The sequence below is a fragment of the Labeo rohita genome, chromosome 12 (genome assembly GCF_022985175.1).
Source record: "Labeo rohita strain BAU-BD-2019 chromosome 12, IGBB_LRoh.1.0, whole genome shotgun sequence".
Lineage (NCBI taxonomy): Eukaryota > Metazoa > Chordata > Actinopteri > Cypriniformes > Cyprinidae > Labeo > Labeo rohita.
Window position 1 is genome coordinate 19,731,775 of NC_066880.1, and position 18,518 is coordinate 19,750,292.

General features: G+C 36.1%; 1 protein-coding gene across 4 annotated transcripts; it reads right to left on the reverse strand.

Annotated features, from left to right (window-relative positions):
- Nucleotides 1-28: 28 nt before the first annotated feature.
- On the reverse strand, nucleotides 29-16,560 carry mpp3b (MAGUK p55 scaffold protein 3b). Of its 4 annotated transcripts, XM_051124571.1 has the most exons (21): nucleotides 16,232-16,416; nucleotides 16,047-16,081; nucleotides 13,096-13,222; nucleotides 12,328-12,446; nucleotides 12,168-12,245; nucleotides 11,597-11,677; nucleotides 10,901-11,038; nucleotides 10,697-10,778; nucleotides 9,090-9,175; nucleotides 8,895-8,969; nucleotides 8,591-8,787; nucleotides 8,116-8,180; nucleotides 7,084-7,104; nucleotides 5,366-5,407; nucleotides 4,254-4,319; nucleotides 3,778-3,939; nucleotides 3,613-3,693; nucleotides 3,279-3,372; nucleotides 1,569-1,677; nucleotides 1,140-1,268; nucleotides 29-1,009 (listed from the first exon to the last, which is right to left on the reverse strand). In XM_051124571.1, exons 3-21 carry the CDS (start codon nucleotides 13,118-13,120, stop codon nucleotides 830-832), a joined length of 1,830 nt encoding a protein of 609 aa, XP_050980528.1. In that variant the 5' UTR covers nucleotides 13,121-13,222; nucleotides 16,047-16,081; nucleotides 16,232-16,416; the 3' UTR covers nucleotides 29-829. The 4 variants fall into 4 exon arrangements, with proteins under 4 accessions (XP_050980528.1, XP_050980526.1, XP_050980527.1 ...); XM_051124569.1 differs by lacking the exons at nucleotides 16,047-16,081; nucleotides 16,232-16,416 and adding an exon at nucleotides 16,423-16,560; XM_051124570.1 differs by lacking the exon at nucleotides 16,047-16,081.
- Nucleotides 16,561-18,518: the final 1,958 nt, after the last annotated feature.

Sequence of the window (18,518 nt, forward strand, 5' to 3'; positions counted from 1 at the left end):
CTCTAATAAAAGAGAAATCTGAAAGCGATACAGTAGTCTGTAATTTTTATTATAACAATTTACATTCAAAAATACTCCATATATTCTAAAAGGGTACACATTCATAACATTTTGAACAGTACTATACGGCCCTAAAGATGTTAACATGCCTTATGCTTTTTGACTATAATGTAACATTTGTCTAATAAACTACACAGACAGACATCATACATCAGACAGTCATCAGTTTGATACAAAAACTTTGACAATTACAACTTAATTATGACAGGCTGTGACCAAATACGAAATTTTATTTTACACCAGTATAAACACTGAAATTGTTTGCAAATATACAGTATGATATTTTACATCATTCCAATTTACATTTGACTAAATATACACAGCCAGCATAAATTGAAGATAGCAAAACAAAAGACTTTCACACTACATGAATTGCCTGGCAGAAACCAGCTTTGACACAGTGAGTAAACCTGAGTCAGTGTCATCCTCTCATTTAAGTGTCCTCATTTGATGTTTATTTGTGCAGCTCACTCGACAGAAATAAGGACAACCATTTTACACAGAAAACAAATTCCTTCAGATATTAGTAATACATTTCTTGTCAATGCTACTTCCATGCAAAATCTTATGAACAGAAATCTTCACCACTGACGCAGTACAACAGACCTCAGTTTCAACATTTCAGACGGCACTTGTATTTTGCTTTGTATTACTTCAGTCGAACAGGATGAAACGGAAACTGGCAGACAGCAGACTCAGAAAGAGGCAGAGAGGTCTATGTTTTTATTACACCATATGTTACTGTTTTAACTTAAGGAAGGAGGGAGGATCAAGATCGGACCCAGTTGACAGGCACCCACTGTGGCTCCCTCTCGAGGCGTTCCAGAATATTCCTCAGCTCTACACAGGCACTGGCAGAGTCTTCCTTAACCAGGACCCTATCCACTAGGTGGCCATATTGCTGGTCCATCTGCTCGGCTGACTGCCTCATGTCCTGCAGGTCTTCATCCTTTTCACAAGAGGAGAGAGAAAGAGAAATAGAAAAAAAGAGTTTTTGTTCACTGTGTACAATGAAAGAGTTGAATGACAGAGAATTACTAGCTGCATTTGAGTAGTATGGTGATATAAATCAGTCTCACTGTGATGTGTCCATTGTCACCCCTTCCTGGTGATGTGGGAGAGCTACGCTGCAGATGAATCTCAGGGATGCGTGGCTTTACATAGATCACATAGGGCTTAAACTCTGCTGTACGGAGGATTTTTAGGGCCTGAGAATTAGAGTAAAAAAAGATATAAATCATAGCATTGGTTTCCAATTATGTGCTCAACAAAAATCAAGACCAGAGTCTCTGCTGATGGCAAAAGTTGTAGATTCCATTCAAGATTAAGTTGAGCAGAAACATTACCACTGCTACCAGTGACTATAATACAATTATCTACTTGAAAACCTGCATGAATTTAAATTAATTATGTATTACTTCACATCACATATGACCAGAGCTCAGCATCAGAAATACAGGGAAAAGCCAATATTGACAATAAGTACAATGACAGAATGTTATATTTACCTCAGGTTGAACATCTACAAGACATACTTTATTTCTCGCCAGGACACTCCTGATTGACTCCAGACTCGTCCCATATTGGTTATTTTTATATTCACCATATTCAATAAACCTGCATATACACAATACATATACACATTTTGTGTCAATTGAAATAACACTAAAATGAAATTTTATAACACCATTAAAAGGATGGTTCTGTCAGAATTTACTCACTTCGTATTTTTATTCACCAGAATACATACAGTGAACAGCATAAATAAGTACACCCCCTCTAAATAAATATAAAATATGTATTTTCTTAATGATCACTAATATAATTCATGGAAGGATGGCAAAATTTAAATTTATTAAACATATACTTAATTTTTTTTTTTTAAAAGCCAATATTTTCTGTAAAATAAGTAAATTAGCCAATTTTGTTTAAATGAAGGATTGCAGAAATGAGTGTACCCTAGATTTAATTCTGCAAATGTATAATATTCTAGTACTTATGTCCTCCAGAACTTTAAGTATACTGCTCTGACCCTTCTTGGCATTTATGACAAAATGCCACATCTGTCCTGTTTAACTCCTGGAGGACAAACTCTTTAAATGCCCTGGTCTTTAATGGGGAGTGTTGCTCAGCTCGTCTCTACAGAATCCCCCACAGCTGATCAAGAGTGTTGAGATTGGGTGAAATACATGTCCACTGAAGGACTTTCACCTTGGGAGAATTAATATCTTTATTGTCATGTTGAAAAAATGCCCAACAATGCAGGGAATGAGGAGAGGGTAGCATCTTTTGAAGTTTTTGTATTACATCACACAGTGGTGTGTGAATTCATGACAGCATTAATAAAGCACAACTCCCTCACACCTTCAGCAATCATGCATCCCAATATAATAGCTTTACTATCACTGAATGTCACTGTGGGAACCAGGCACTTCTCACTGTACTCCTCCTCTAGCAACACCAGAACATTTTGGATGATTTTGGACCCGAAATGATTGACTTGGTCTCTTGAGACCAGAGTATGGATTCCCAGAAGTCTATATTTTGTAAATATGGGCCTTGGAAGAGGGTAAATGAGTTTATTGTGCTTTGGCTACAGTAGGTAATTCTAGTGGTGACAACAACCATCCATGTCACTTCTACAAGCTGTGTCATACTCTGTGAGATAAAGTGTCACTCTTTTCATAGCTTTTGCTAGCTCTAAGACACTTGCATGGTATTTTCCTGCTCTTTTTTCTAGCAAAAACTCACTCTTCACTAAAGTGAAGACCTGATTATTTCAGGAGCTTTGTCACAAATCCATTGTTTTTGAATGTCAGTTATGCTAAGAAATAAATCTCCTGGCAGTTTTCTCTCAAGTGGTTTCATTGTTGCCAGCACTAAGTCTGAGTATGATTCAGTAGGCTATATAACACTTTTAATTGTCAGGAAATTACTTGTCTTTAAAAGTTTAGGTTTAGGTTCATTATACATACCTGTTGATCCAAAATTGCCTTAAACCTACACAATTTTGTTTGTTTGTTTTATTTAGTAACCTTCAGGAGTGTGTACTCATTTTTGCAACACAACATTTTATCACCTTGATAAATAAAATATTATTTTCCTAAATAATTTTGGCATTCTTCTAGCCAAAAAGTTTTTGGGTGAACTATGCCATTAACAAAATGACACACCTAGCGCATGCAACATAGATATTAAAAATGTTTTATATAACATACTTATTTGATTGGATGTCCGCCTCAAAGGCCTGTTTGGAGATAAAGTGGTATTCTACACCTTCCTTCTCATGGCTCTTTCTGGGTCTTGTTGTGTCTGTTAGAAAATGATTACACAAACAATATAGTACTAGCATTTCATCTAATGTCACATGTGATTTTACAATACATGATACATAGTCGTTAGAATAAATAAAATGTTAACAATTAGAAGCTTCATCTTCAGGTCATCAATCTAAAGCAGAAGTAGGTTCTACTTTGATTCAGCTCCTTGATGTACAGTATCAGCCAGGACCACCAACAGACTCTGTTTGTCCAACAATAAACGTAAACTCACGTGGCACAGCAACGCCATACCGATGAGGATTCTCTGCGATCACCTTTTGCTTAAGCTCATTGATCCGAGCACCAAGAGATCCTAAAGAGAAAAAAAGGAAATGGGATACTGAAGGCCAAAAAAAAAATACTCATTTAGAATGTCCTGACATCCCTTGAATCTTACCTATCAGCACCACAAGCCTTGGCTTTTCTTGGGGTCTCATCTGATATAATGTCACCTCTTCATATATGAGGAACTCATTCTCTGCAGACTCTGCTGGACGAGACTCTTTGGTTGAGCCTTGGTGATCCTTGCGGCTTAGTCTGAAGCTTCTCCTTAGACCAGCTGTGAGAGCAGAATGATTTTCCAATAGATCAACATAGGTAATGAACATCTAAAAACATAGAGAATATCAGAAATAGACATGACAGAATTACATGAACACAAAAATCAGACAAAAAGACAAGGATGGAAAGAGGTGCATCCTCCAGACTAAAAATATCACGGCTCTCACACTGCTGCTGATTTTACATAACAGCTGCATCTCAGGGGAAAATAGCAACACGCTGTTCATCTGCTTTATAAAATTGAATATGCAGTGAATAAGTTAGAGCAGCAATGTATCTATTCATCTTACAAGTATGAAAGAAATATGGTACCTGAGTAAAACTCCCAGGAAAAGGCCTGGCCACAGGACGGTGCCACCGCCTTACACTTTGGAGAAACTACAACTAATGTTAGACCATCACACATCCAGCATAGTTCTATAGAGACCGTCACGAGCTATCAGCCATGCCAAAGCCTGTGTGAGCCATCAGCCCAAAGCAATGGTTCCCTGGCTATAGCAGTGCACCTGTGGTTCATGCTTAAAGTTATAGTTCTCCAAAAATAAAACTTACACAAGTTCCTCCCCTATGGAAGACCGCTTCCACTACATAAAAAAATCATGCTTTGCTAAATCATAACCAAGAGCCATAATTATAAGAATATACAAAGTCATAAGAGATAAAAAGTCAAAATTGTGACATTGTCAAAAATGAAATAAATCATGACATAAAAAGTCATAATTAAAACTTGAGTTGAAATGTTTTGTCATAATTATGACTTTTTATGTCACAATTTTGACTTTTATGTCATAACTGTAACTTTTTATTTTTTCTTATGTGGTGGAAATGCGCTTTCATCACTGAAATTTTAATATGCAAAATTAAATTAATCTCATTCATGTCTATTCCTTGCACAAAACTGCTGTATGACTTTAGAATACTTTTATATATGTTAGCACACTCCTCAACAGTGTGTACTCCTCGTCATTATAAGAAGAAAAAACAGCTAGCATATTCTTCGTTTCTCTTTTTGTCTTTGACACAAGTAAGAAAGTCATACAGGCTCAACTGAACAACATGAGGCTGAGTAAATTAAAGGATTTTTATTTTTTGGGTGAACTGTCCCTTTAAGCAGTAAGCACCACAAATACTAAGTGCACCAATCTGGCAATCTTCCTCTTAGCAAAAAGCACACACTAAAAACCACTGAGACTAAAACTCAAAGAGGAAGTTGTCCGAAGCCAGCAGCAGAGCAGTGGGCTCAAGATGTGACTGATGGCTGGGGTCTTAGGATGTGCCAAGCGCATGAGCTCTGTGGTGAAGTGTAACGAAGAACTCACAACAAAACCAGATGATATATAAAGCGCACCACACCACACAAAAAAGCACCATCCAGAGCCAAAGCCATGTGGAGTGCATTCAGTGTGTAAGGTGGCAGCTCTCACCTACGTGCTGTCCGCTGACACTGCCCTCACTGTCACAGTCCTCTGGAGGGTGGGTGGGTCAGGAGAACACAAGAGATGAAAGGGTACAGGCAGGAGAGGAGAATCAGTGGGAATCACACTTTACAAGGACATTTCATAGGTCAGAATTATTGGAGAGGCCAAGAGAACCACAACAGCAAAATGAAGCAGCAAGCACTGAGCGTAAGGATTTCAGCATCTGTACTGGGTATTCAGAATTTTAGTCTTCAAACAAAATTTAAGGGTTCTTTTCATATACTAGCCTTAATTATAAGGTACCTGAAAAACAAAAATACCTGAAATACCCATTTTACAGATTTACTAATATTTTGATTTTATTAGGTTACACTTTATTTTAAAGTGTCCTTGTTACAGTGCAAATAATCAAATAAGTACTGAGTGATATTTACAACATATACCTATTATGGGGTTAGTGTTTATGGTTATACATTGTAAAATGCAATAAAAACTAGAATCTGTGTTTGTTAACCTTTATTTAACTGACAAAAGTTTAAACAAATCTTCAAGTTTTGCAAGTGGAATTTTTGCTCAGCTGTTTATAGTCATCGTTGTCTTATTCTCCTCTTAATGAATGGCCGTATGTTTTCAATAGGAGACAGATCTGGATATATCTTAATAATTCAAAATATCTTCTTTTGTGTTCATCAGAAGAAAGTAACTAATATAGCAAGGGTAGCAAACTCCAGTCCTCCAACCCTAATAAAAATTCACCTGCCTGTAGCTTCCTTGTAACCCTTCAGACCTTGATTAGCTTGTTCAGGAGGATTGAAGTAAAACCCTACAGAACTGCAGCTCCGCAGGGCCGACGTTCGCCAAGCCTGTCACATCTACCTTGTTTTTCCCACAAGAGTGGGCACGGCCATTTGTAAATTTAATGTGTCTGGCTTCTGGTCTCATCCGTGTCCAGCTATTTTTAGCGGTAGAAAACAGCTCGTTTTGCTGCTTGATATTGCAAACTATTGTGTCTCACCATATTATTTTAATGTATTATCTTAATTATGAACACAATGATTTGTAGTGCAATCAGTTTTACCATTTACTGCACTCTGTTATTCTTTTCATTATTTCCCTATGGTGGCTTATGTCTCACACATTACCAGAAAACAGTTTACTTCCGCATTGAAAAATAAGGGGGATAGGTTTGGAGCAACTCATGTGAGTAAATAATGACATGAATTCTCATTTTTTAGAGTGAACTATTCCTATAAGTTTCCACAAAGTGGTAAGGCATGCCCCATCTTTGCTTGCAAAAAGACTTATGCTTTTTCATAGATACCCTCATCTATTATCAATTCTACTTTAACTAGAATCTTTTCACCTTTATTTTGCCTCTGTCTCAATATTTTTGGAGTGTGTTGCAGCCATCAAAATTAAAATTTGATTATATATATAAAAAAACCTACAATTAAGCTGGTCAGTAAAAACATTCTTTGTAGTTTTGTCAGTTAGATAAAGGTTAAAGAAAATTAACAAGTCACATTTGTTTTGATTCTTGTTTTTATTGCATTTTGTTTTTAAAAATGGACCAACTTTTTTGGAAATGGGGTTGTAATTAGGCATAATTTAATGTTACTACATAACTAACGTGTAGTAACAAGGACACTGTAATATAAGTGTTACCTTTTAATTATTTTGTATGTAATTTTTTTTTTTTTTCTTTTCTTTTCAAAATCGCTTACCTTTTTCACAAGTTTGGTCACCTGAGGTAAGCAGAATGAGGAAATAAACACAATTGCTGAAACATGAATAAATACAAAAAGCAAATGAATATGGAATCTTCCGAGTAGCCTATAGTCATTTGTGATAGGACTGGGTAAAATATACACATTGGCCATCTTCATTTATCCTATACAGATAGGCCTATCTGTTCTTAAAATTGCATAAACTATTTCAGTATATTCATACAGCACTTTCTGCGGATGGGGCGAGTTGTGAATGTAGTATTGAATGCGATAACTGTGTAATGGTAAGAAATGTCTAAGCCACATGTAAAAGCCTGTGTGCTACCCACTCAGATTTTGTTATCTCCTATTAAAACAGTAGGTTTTACTGTATTAATGCCCATAACCTACCCAAACTATAAACCTACCCTTAAAACAATGCAAATATATTGTTGGTAGCACAATCTGATAGGTAGCATTATACGTCAACACACTGCGACCAACGTAGTCTCATTCCAGAAACGAATAACTTATGTTGTTGTTTTTTTTTTAATGGGACTTCAAAAGATTGGGCTGTATAAATTACAGAATATGTAATTACATTGACATTACAGACTAAATTAATTAAATCGAAATTGAGTCGAATCTTGCAAACTGTCCCGAGCTTGCAATTCAATCGAATCAAGAATCTGCAGTGGTACCCTGATTTTACCCTTACACAACATTTGAAACCATCTGAACGTAGACAACTTTTGTCCTGCCCAATAGAACTGCATTGCCTGTATAACCATTAGGAACGGACAAAAAGAGGAAGATCTGACTAGACTGATTAATCTGTATACCAGCGTTCCTCTCCATTTGGCTTTGACTGGTACGCTTTCCTATTTTCTATAAGGCTTAGTTGCACACTTAAAAAACTGTTCAGCAGTCTGCTAAATTATTTCTGCATTTACAGAGTGTTTGTTTAAATATTTACAAGAAACTCATGTCTTTAGTTAAGTTGTAGGTACTGTATTTCTGAGAGCTACCCAGTAGCTTCTGAGAACTTACATGGTGTTGCTCTAGGTGATTTAGGGCTCTGGTGGGTTCCCATTTTGATCCTATACAGCAGTCGTCTGCAGATTTAGGACAAAAAGTCAATATATAATTTTCTTTCAATATTTGATTTCCTATTAAACATTGCAGGAGGAGGCTGATTTGAATGACCAGGCAGAATGGATATTAAAATAACATAATGTAACTTTGGTCAAGAATTGAATTCCTTCTCTATTAATAGCCAATTAATATCAGACCTTTGAATCCAGTTTCATTTACATTTTAATACATCATCAACCCTGCTTGTAATTTAAAAAAGGAGGAAAGAAACTTAACATTATTGTATTCAAACAAATCCAATATACTAAAAAAATCAGCCTCCCCTTAAAATCTGCTTTTGGACCAGAACTGCACATTAGAGACATCTGGTCTATATGGTAATAATAACAGTAAATTAAAGGTACATGTTGACATAATTTTTGTTGTGTACCTCTCCTGGAACTGTCTTGAAGGAATGAGGCCGGCACGCAGGTTGCTGTCTCCCACTCTTTTGGCCTGCCACCATGTTGGGTCGTCTTGGCTGACCACCTGCAGGATGTCCCCACATGTGAAAGGCAGTCCTGCCTCCTGACAGGGTGTGGCCTTGTCTTCAAATGGTGTGTAATCGAACAGGGCTCTTAAATAGACCTTAAAGTGAGAAATAAAATAAAAAATAATATGACATTGCATACATATTAAGAAGCAGCTGCTATCTTTTGTGTCCTAGGACATTCAAATAAAGTGATTACATTCACCTTACTCTCCTTGAATCTATCCTCCTCCTTAATGGCAGGGATAATCTTCAGAGTGATCGAGCCCTGAGACTGAGACTGCAGCCCGACAAACAATAAACGATCAGGGACACTAAATCAGGTAAGTGCCTTTTCAGATAAGAAATGTTATGGGAATGACTCAGCTTTTGTAAAACCAAAGAGGAATAGTGAACACACCAGAATCTGGCTGATCTCCTCAGGACGTTTGTGTATAATGAGATTTCCATTGACCTCCCTCAACTCATCTCCAACATGTACCAGACCTGAAGGAGAATTCAGTGAACAGTCAACATGATGCATTCAAAATACAGTGAGGTCTAAGGCTTTGCTAAATGTAAGGCTTCACTATAGTGAAAATACTTCTATTTCATAAGCTTTTATTACTAAATTTTACATGATAAATTATCTTCATAATATTATACTATAAACACTGTCATTATACAATAGGACAACCCAAGGGCATAGGTTTGCTTTTGACATTTTGGTGGGGACATAAACCCAAGTCCCCATGTTAATGTTCATAATGACTTTATCCTAGGCTAAGATTGTGTATCTTTCCGCACAACCTTTTTCTGTCCATATGCTTTATATAGGGAGCTAACAATAGCCATCAGTCGTGCTTTATCTTTCTGTTTGCTCTGTTTTGTCAAACACTGTACATCAAACTAGTCGATGCAACTTTGTTAATTCCTGAAGTGAACTTCTATATTAACTGTTTCGGATTGCTGTCTTCAAGTGGGTGCAATAAAAGTGGGTTTGAGTTGTTCTAAGCGTGGCGCTGCGGTTCTTGTCTGGTGTGCCACTCTTAAAAATAAAGGTGCTTCAAAAGGTTCTTTACAGCGATGCCATAGAAGAACAATTTTTGCTTCCACAAAGAACCATTCAGTCAAAGGTTCTTTAGTGAACCATCTCTTTCTTCCCTTTTTATAATCTGAAGAACCTTCTTTTGCTACAAAGAACCTTTTGTGAAACGGAAATGTTAAAGGTTCTTTATGGAACCATTTAGACTAAAAAGGTTCTTCTATGGCATCGTGAAGCACCTTTATTTTTAAGAGTGTATTTACTTTAACTTCTTAGGTAATATCAATGGTATGATGTTTCAGATGCGGCCGAAATTACAAAAACATAAACATACAGTATATTTAATTGTTTGATCAAAATCATTGCTAGGAACAGTCACTGGATATTGGTAGGGACACGTCCCTGGCGCCCCCCCCCTAATTGTACGCCCCTGGGACAACCTAGCTTGCAAGGTACACGTCATATTTCAACAGAATTTCCATGGTAACCATCAAATCTCCTCTGTATATTTCCAGTATAATCTGTAATCCCAAAGCAAAGCATAATCTCAAGGATTTTGTCAATATTTTGCTTGTGAAAAGAAAAATCCGCTGCTCAGAATGCTATTAATACTAAAAAAATAATTCTGCTGTGATTACACTCTTCCCTTGTTGCTGACATCTAATTTTCAAAATGTCCTTTTGGATCTCTAACAGGAGAGGTTCTCTGTAAATTCTTTGTGTAACATTTGACTAAATGGTTATTCAATTGCCTCTCTTTATCTCTCCATCGAGAATTAAGTCATCTGTCAAATGTTTTACAGATTCAACTGTTTCTGAGTAGGATGGCCTCTGATTGCGTCATAACAGATTATGTTACATCAAATCTGCTGAAAGAGGTTTTGCTGTTGTCCAGCCACAGTGTAAAAAAAAAACAGTTTGCACAGAGAGAAAAAAAAAAAAACATGTTATGCTGACAAGGGGAAGGACCAGTCTGTCACCCACCACTGCGGTCTGCAGCTCCACCCCTCATTATCCTAGCAACCACTACCGCCCCAGTTACTTCATCCCTGCGGATGGTCGCACCCTAAAGAGACACAGTTGATTGCAGACATTAAACATAAGGCAATATTTCGCATTTCTTAATGATGATGGACTGTATGTTAAGAATATTAGTTGTAGACTAAATAGCTCAATCCTAAAACTCACAAGAGGCTCCTTGTTCTTTACCAAACGCACAATCTTCACTGATTCTTCCTCCAGTTCATCGTCTAGATCATCCGGCAGAGGGGGAAGCACAGGCTCAAAGTTCTTCTGTGCCACCGTGTCATGTACTGTTAACACTGCCTGATTGGTCAGGGAGAGAATAATCACAACAAAAGGTGACAAGATGACCCAATAGTGCTGTGGAAAAAACAATGTTCACGTGTATAAAAATGAGAGAGAGAATTAGCATGTAGGCGTAGATGGGTTGACAGAGAATGGAATTAAAAAAGAGAGAGAAGAGGAAACTAAAGCCCGGGGCGCATGGAGGAAATAAGCGAGTCTAATTAGCAGGCTGTAAAATGTCATCTGATTCTATTTTGTCATGCCGCACACTATCAAATAGAAATTAATTAAGCTTAATTACTTCAAGTTTTTTTTAAATACTGATTTAACAGGAATTATTGTGTCAGCATCATATATTCTAAAGAATTTACAAACCGATGTTGTGGCTTTCAAATTTATACATTATTAGGAGTTAATAGGCGAGTGTGTATGTGGATCTGAATTCTTTTCTGAAATATGAATTAAATGAATTGGGGGCTTTAGGGCCAAATTTAAGACTGGTTAGAAAATTCACCACAAATACATGAATTAGGAAAAATCCCTACAAAGACAAGGACACACGTGTGAATTTTGCACCTTCACATGTGGAGCAGTAAGAAGTGTTAATAGCTCTTTTTCATCTTCTTCCAGTGGTCCGTTTTGTAGCTCCTCTGCAACCTGTCAGCACAAACCATAAGAGCAATGTCATTGAAAATGCAAAAACCTGGCAACATGTAATAATACAGTTTTTATTTTTCATTAAAAACATCTAGCCTTAAACATGTGTTGTTTTATATGCACTAACATTCAAATATTTTGGGTCAGTACAGTTGTTTTCAAAACTGAAATAATAATGTTTCTTAAGCACGAAATAAGCATATTAGAATGATTTATAAGAGATCATGTGACACTGAAGAATGGAGTAAAGGCTGCTGAAAATTCAGCTTTTCAGGAATAAACTACATTTTAAAAATACATTACAATAACAGTAATTTTAAAATGCATTAATATTTCACAATATTACAGTATTTAACTGTATTTTTATTCATATTGTTTCTTAAAATAAATGTAGTCTTAGTGAGCAAAGAAACATATCAGAAACATTAAAAAATATTACTGCTTATATATATTATAACATGTAGTCTGTGAGGATAGAGATGCCACTTACGTCTTCAGCCAGGCAGGATGCGCTGTGGAGCACTGGGGTTGGGCTCTGGAGCTGGAACTGCCTCAGTCGCTCATGGATCTGCAGGAAAGGTTAATACATATGAATTATCATTCACAAAAACATTATTAGGATATTAGACATGATCACCAGCTTTGCCCACTTTCATAAGATAGCTGAGGCTCCTCTCACTGAAGACCTCCCTGAGAAAGACAAGGTCCTCCTTATGATTTGCATCTGGATGTAGCTGGGAGGTGAGAAGGGCTAGCATCTCATGTAAACCTGCAAGAATAAAAAAAAAATATATATATATACATATATCCCTTAAAATTATACTGTACAGATATTCCTCTTCTGTTTACCTTTTTGAAACATAAAAAATATAATAATGTTGCATCAGCTCTGTTGGAAAAACCAGCATATACTGGTTAGGTATGTTTTGAAGCATGGCTGCTGGTTTGAGCTGGTTTAAGCTGGTCCTGAGCAAAGCTGGTCCTGAGCAGGAGCTAGTTGCTCAGGACCAGCTTAAACCAGCTCATGACCAGCTTAAACCAGCAGCTATGCTTCAAAGGCATATGCTGTTTTTTTCAACAGGGAGGACTAGTATCACATAAAAACAAGATTTCCATTTACCAATTCTATTGAAAAAGGCTTTTGTCACATTTAAAATATTTTATAAACAAAACTGTTTCAAAACATAAATATTCATAATAGGTAGTTTTCAACTAATCATGTGTTCTCAACATTTTCCCATATAAAACAGCTTTTAATAGGCTGCTAAAATGATTGGAATCTTATGTGAATTTCCATGATTTTAAACATTTTTTTTCATTTCTTTATATGTATTTTTTTTATTGAGGAAGGAATTACTGTTCTTTATAATGACGATCAAGTAAGTTTATTTTGCGATCACAGCTACTGTATGACGTACCTGTGGTAGGTGAGAGAACAGGCATGGCTGCTCATGAGACAGACAGAGGCGCAGGAAAAATGGTTCTCCTCTTCTCTCGGGTCACTCAAAATGTGGGCTCATCTGAAAAGTCTGTTATCCACAAAACCTTAAGAGAGAAAAAAATAGCAAAAGCCAACTTTAGGAAATCCTTAACATTATAACTGTTCCGTTCTGTGTGGTAAATAGCTGTTCAATAATGATGTGGCACATCAAATCAATGAGGCGAATCCTGTATGACACAATTAGAGAGTAATAATATTTTATGCTAATTTGATCATTTCATTTTAAAATGGCTTTAAATGCCAGTGCTGTTTGCATGGTGAGGTTTGCTGTGTTATGAAGTAACAAGCCCCATCCTGGTGGAATTTTGCTTTTTAAAAAAGACGAGACAAAAATAGACTGTACAACAAAACAAGAAGAAAGAAACAGAAGAGAGAGGGAGAATAAAATAAATTACAGTAGTCATTAGGCATGGCAATCGCATTAAATTAAATTACACTTAGTCATCTCAGTTTAATCAGGATAGGATGTTGTTGTGAGTCAGCTAAAGAAAAGCATCTCTCTTTAGAGGGGATATAGATTCTGGTGGTCTGCACAGTTCACAGTAAATGAGTGAAGTAAGTAGAAATATGATCACTTCACTTGAAAATGGGTCCATTGGGAAATAATCCCCATGGCAACAACAATCAATACTTTATCACTGCTTTTCATCCAGAGAGACATCACATGAAACAGTATACTCTGCACTAAAGTAATAAGTTCCCTAGTCTGAAAATGATGGTTTTCAGTTTGATTGCAAGCATAGTGTATAGTTAAATAATTTAGCCTGTCTACAACTCAAACAAAATAGTCCTAAACATGCAATGCAATGCTCAAAAAGAGTTTCCTGAAAAGGCAGAGAACCTTTTTAAGGTATTATCTCATAGAATAACTGTTTTATGTTCACATGATCCCAGTGGGGAACCCTTTTCAAATGTGTGACAGTGTGAATGTTTAAGGTTTTATGGGATGACATATTAGTGCATGCATATTTTGCTTAAGCTTAAACTTTAAAATTGTATATTTCTTTAAGTAAATACTATTCTATCAACTGCTAACCAGTCTACTAGATTTTTGGTAAATACACCCAATAATAAATAATGCATGAATGAATGAATGAGAGAGAAGAAGAAGAAGAAGAAGAAGAAGAAGAAGAAGAAGAAAAAAAAAACATCCTAATGTACAGTACAGTACATAACTAATAATTTTTTTTTGAAGAAACCAAAAACATTTAAACAAAATATATATGGGAATTCCCTTGACCATTTTTTATTAAATTAAATTATTCAGTAATTTATAGTTATTACATATAATTACATATTACAATGTTAAACCATTTACATTTTTACACTATATGATCAGGTATCATGCATTAAACAATTTAACTGTTTTTTTTTTTCTGTAGAATTTTGGTCATTCTTTTTCTATAAAAATTACATGTAAGTGGTTATTTTCTGAACTTAAGGAAAGAACACTGAAGAACCTTAATTTTTACTTCCATGTTAAATGAATTAACTCTACATTTGTAAACACAGGAAACAACTGAAAACATTTCAGAGAACTGTGGTTTGATTGACTATATTTTGTGATTTTAGATGTCAGCAAATAATCAATCTCAAGCCCCCTATCATACAAATAGAGGCCTATGGTTTCATAAATCACATCCTTGTGCTGATGAAAGATTTAATGTGACAGTGAGAAATATTTTGAATTTTGTATATTTTACACAAGGAGCTTAAACCCTCAGTACAAGTAATGAAATATTGAGAGGTGTCATGATCTGAAATTTTGGTACGGCTTGTGCCAGACTAGCTATAACCTTACTACAGACTTTTGGTTTTCTGAAAGCCTCTAATCCATGCTGATTCTCTCAAAGGCCCAGAAGTATCCCTCTCTTTCTATTTCCCTTTCACTCTGATTATGACGTGCGTGATGGAAAGATTATGCTGCTCTGTGTCTCTCTCCAGCTTTCTCACATGCAGCAGCTGCATTGAGAAGATTCTCACCAGACATATGCTCAGATCAGGGTTATCTTGCTAGTACTTTGCAGCCCAGCTTACCATTTGAAAATGCCATATAGAAAACGCCACAAAACAAACACAAAACCTGAATAGTACGAATGCCAAATTGCAAATGGTTCCTTCTGGTTTGCAGTCTGAAGACCTTGGGCCTGTTCTGTCTGACCTTTTGTCATCCTCTCTTTCTCCAGAGAAACAGGGGTTCTTTTGCCTAGTTCTCGGCCTTACAGAATGATTCATGTAAGATTGAAAACATGCCCTGCTGGGGGACAAGGTCATTCAGCCACCCTTCTGCCACCATCTGTCCCTTTCACTATCACGCACTGCTAAAGGCCACCATTAGTGCTGACAGCTCGAGCTCTCTTTTGGTGTGTGTGTATGTGTGTGTGCATTATATACATAAATGCTTGCAGACACAAGTAAACACATCAAATTAAATCTCTTTGGAGAAGATTATCGTAAATGACATCAGCAGGATTCAATGAGCCTTATGGGATAGAGCCTAATTCATTCAGATTCAGCAGATTATCAGAAAACAGCCTGTCAATCAAATCAAAACAGGTCATGGTATTGCATATGCACCTGATAAATGTGTTACAAGCCGATTCATTACTAGACAAGTTGCATATGATCTTGCATGCCTGTACATACACATACATGCTGTAGACTTTTCATTGACTTCTACTGGTTTTATACAGAGTAAATTATATCATCTGGCTCTTACATTTTATATACATCTCAGCCTTTTCGATTTTTATATTAAGACATTATTTAGTATCTTTATTGAGCATTTTTCCTTTTAAAAACCCATAATGTATGCAAAACCTGATCCACACAGTCATGACAAAACAAATCACAGGTGCAAGGGAATACCTTCAGAATGGCTCAAAGCAGTCTAAAAGCAGAAGCTCGGGAGGAACAAAATAGAAAACACAAAATACAATACGTAAATCACTATTTTTCAATTCACCTAATTCAGTAATGCTTTCTAAATTCATTTACTGTGACAAACTAATGGGAATCTGAGAGATATTAAGGTATACCCAACATTCTTCTACCTCATTCCAGCGGATGTGCATCCCAGAGTCTCTCCGAAACTGTCCGTCACGGAATGTGGCCAGTGAAAAATGCATCACTGTATGCTGAGATCCTTTTAAGTGCTGAATCCTTCCCCACTGCTGCTCACTATGTCTGCAGAGCGGATTATACACCCAGCATGCAAAAGGGAGAACGCCCCCGTATCTCTTACCTTTCACCGCTCGTGCGTGAGTGAGAGCGTTTCCGCTTTCATGGAAAGACCCTCGGCATCTCTGTGGCGATTCCTGCTACACTGGCTCAGTGTGTCTCGGTTCTTCGTTACCTCCCCCCTCCCTCGTTCTCTCTCACATACAGTCTTCAGCCCTCCCTCCTTCAATCTCTTGCTCTATCACCATCCCCCACTGGTCCTCATCCTCTCTCTCTCTCCTCTAATGATGCTCGCTGTGATATGGAAAGAGCTTGATCGGCAGTGCCGCTATATCTGGACAGTGTTTTGTACTTATGAGTCCTTTGTTTCCATCAAAAACCTGGTGTTTGTAACTTTTCATAATCAAATGCATTTGTAGTATACATGGAGAGAAGACTAGAATAGCAAGCAACAAAAATGTACAGTTCAGCATGTTTTTTTCTGACAGGTGAGTCAAGTGGATCATTTGAGATTACCTTTTTTGATGTCCTTTTATTAGATCATACTACATATCCCTGTGGCATTGAGAAATTACAAATAACAATGCTATTTTATTATTTATTTATTGATTTTAGTAAGAAATGAACACTTTTATTCAGCACTTTAATGCACTAAACTGTTTAAAAGTGACAATTACAGACTTTAACACCGTAAAAACAAAACAAGAACAATTTATCTATTTATTATTATTATTATTATTAATATTTTATTTATTTATTTATTTATTTTTTGACATTTCTATTACTCAAAGAATCCTGAACAAAAAATATCATGGTTAGAAAAAATATTGAGCAGCACAGCTGTTTTCAGCATTGATAATGAGAAATGTTTCCTGAGCACCAAATCAGCATTTTAAAATGATTTCTAAAGGATTATGTGATACTGAAAAACAACATTTTAAATTATATTCAAATATTTCCCAATATTGCTGTTTTTATTTTTGATGCTTCTTTCAAATACATCTCACCACCTTCTAAATGATAATTGTCAGGCACAGTTTACATTTTTCGAGCTTATATGTGACCCTGGACCACAAAACCAGTCATAAGATTCAATTTTTTGAAATTGAGATTTATATATCTGAAAGCTGAATAAATAAGCTTTCCATTGATGTCATTTACAATGTTTGGCAGAGATAGAACTATTTGAAAATCTGGAATCTGAGGGTGCAAAAAAAAAAAAAAAAAAAAAAAAAAAAAAAAATTTGAGAAAATCTCCTTTAAAGTTGTCCAAATGAAGTTCTTAGCAATGCATATTACTAATCAAACATATAATCTTACGGTAGGAAATTTACAAAATATCTTCATGGAACATGATCTTTATCCTAATTATTTTTGGGCATAAAAGAAAAATTGATAATTTTGACCCATACAATGCATTTTTGGCTATTGCTGCAAGTATACCTGTGCTACTTAAGACACTTGTTTTTTTGGTCCAGGGTCACATATTTTTATGAAATTTAGGATTAAACAAAAATTCTCACAGAACTCACATAAAACATTTTGCAAGACATTACACTTTATTATTGTATCAAACGAGACCAACCATAGCAGTTAATCATGCGCACACTGAAAACTACATGAAAACATTCAAAGAGTAAATATCACAATTGAAGTAAATCATTGCAACAATTTACAGATATCTGAAGTATCTCAGGGACGATCTTTATCTATAACATATACTAAAAAGAACAATCAACAAATCTATTCACAGTTTAAGGCATGTTTGTTGTCCAAAACTTTGTTGTAACTCCCTGTAAATGGAGACCTAAATCACATGCGAGCAGACGGATGGTATAATGCAGCCATAATTTACCAGCCGTACATCTTAGCTGCTGAAGTGACTGAGAGGAATTCCTTTAAGATGATCTCAAATTGTCTTCAGATTGTAGATTCTCCCTGGCTTTGTATATGTGGTGCATCCTGCAAAAGACACAAGAAATGTGTATCAGGGGTCTTTCTTCAATTTCAGACAATTTTGGACATTTGACCTCAAATTTAGAAGATGTAGCACAGAGGTAGAAGAGGAACATTTCAATTTTACTTGAATCAGTAGAGAATATATCATTATCTACCAAGCCATTAGGTGCCATAGGTGCCTTTCATTTCTGCTGATGTGGA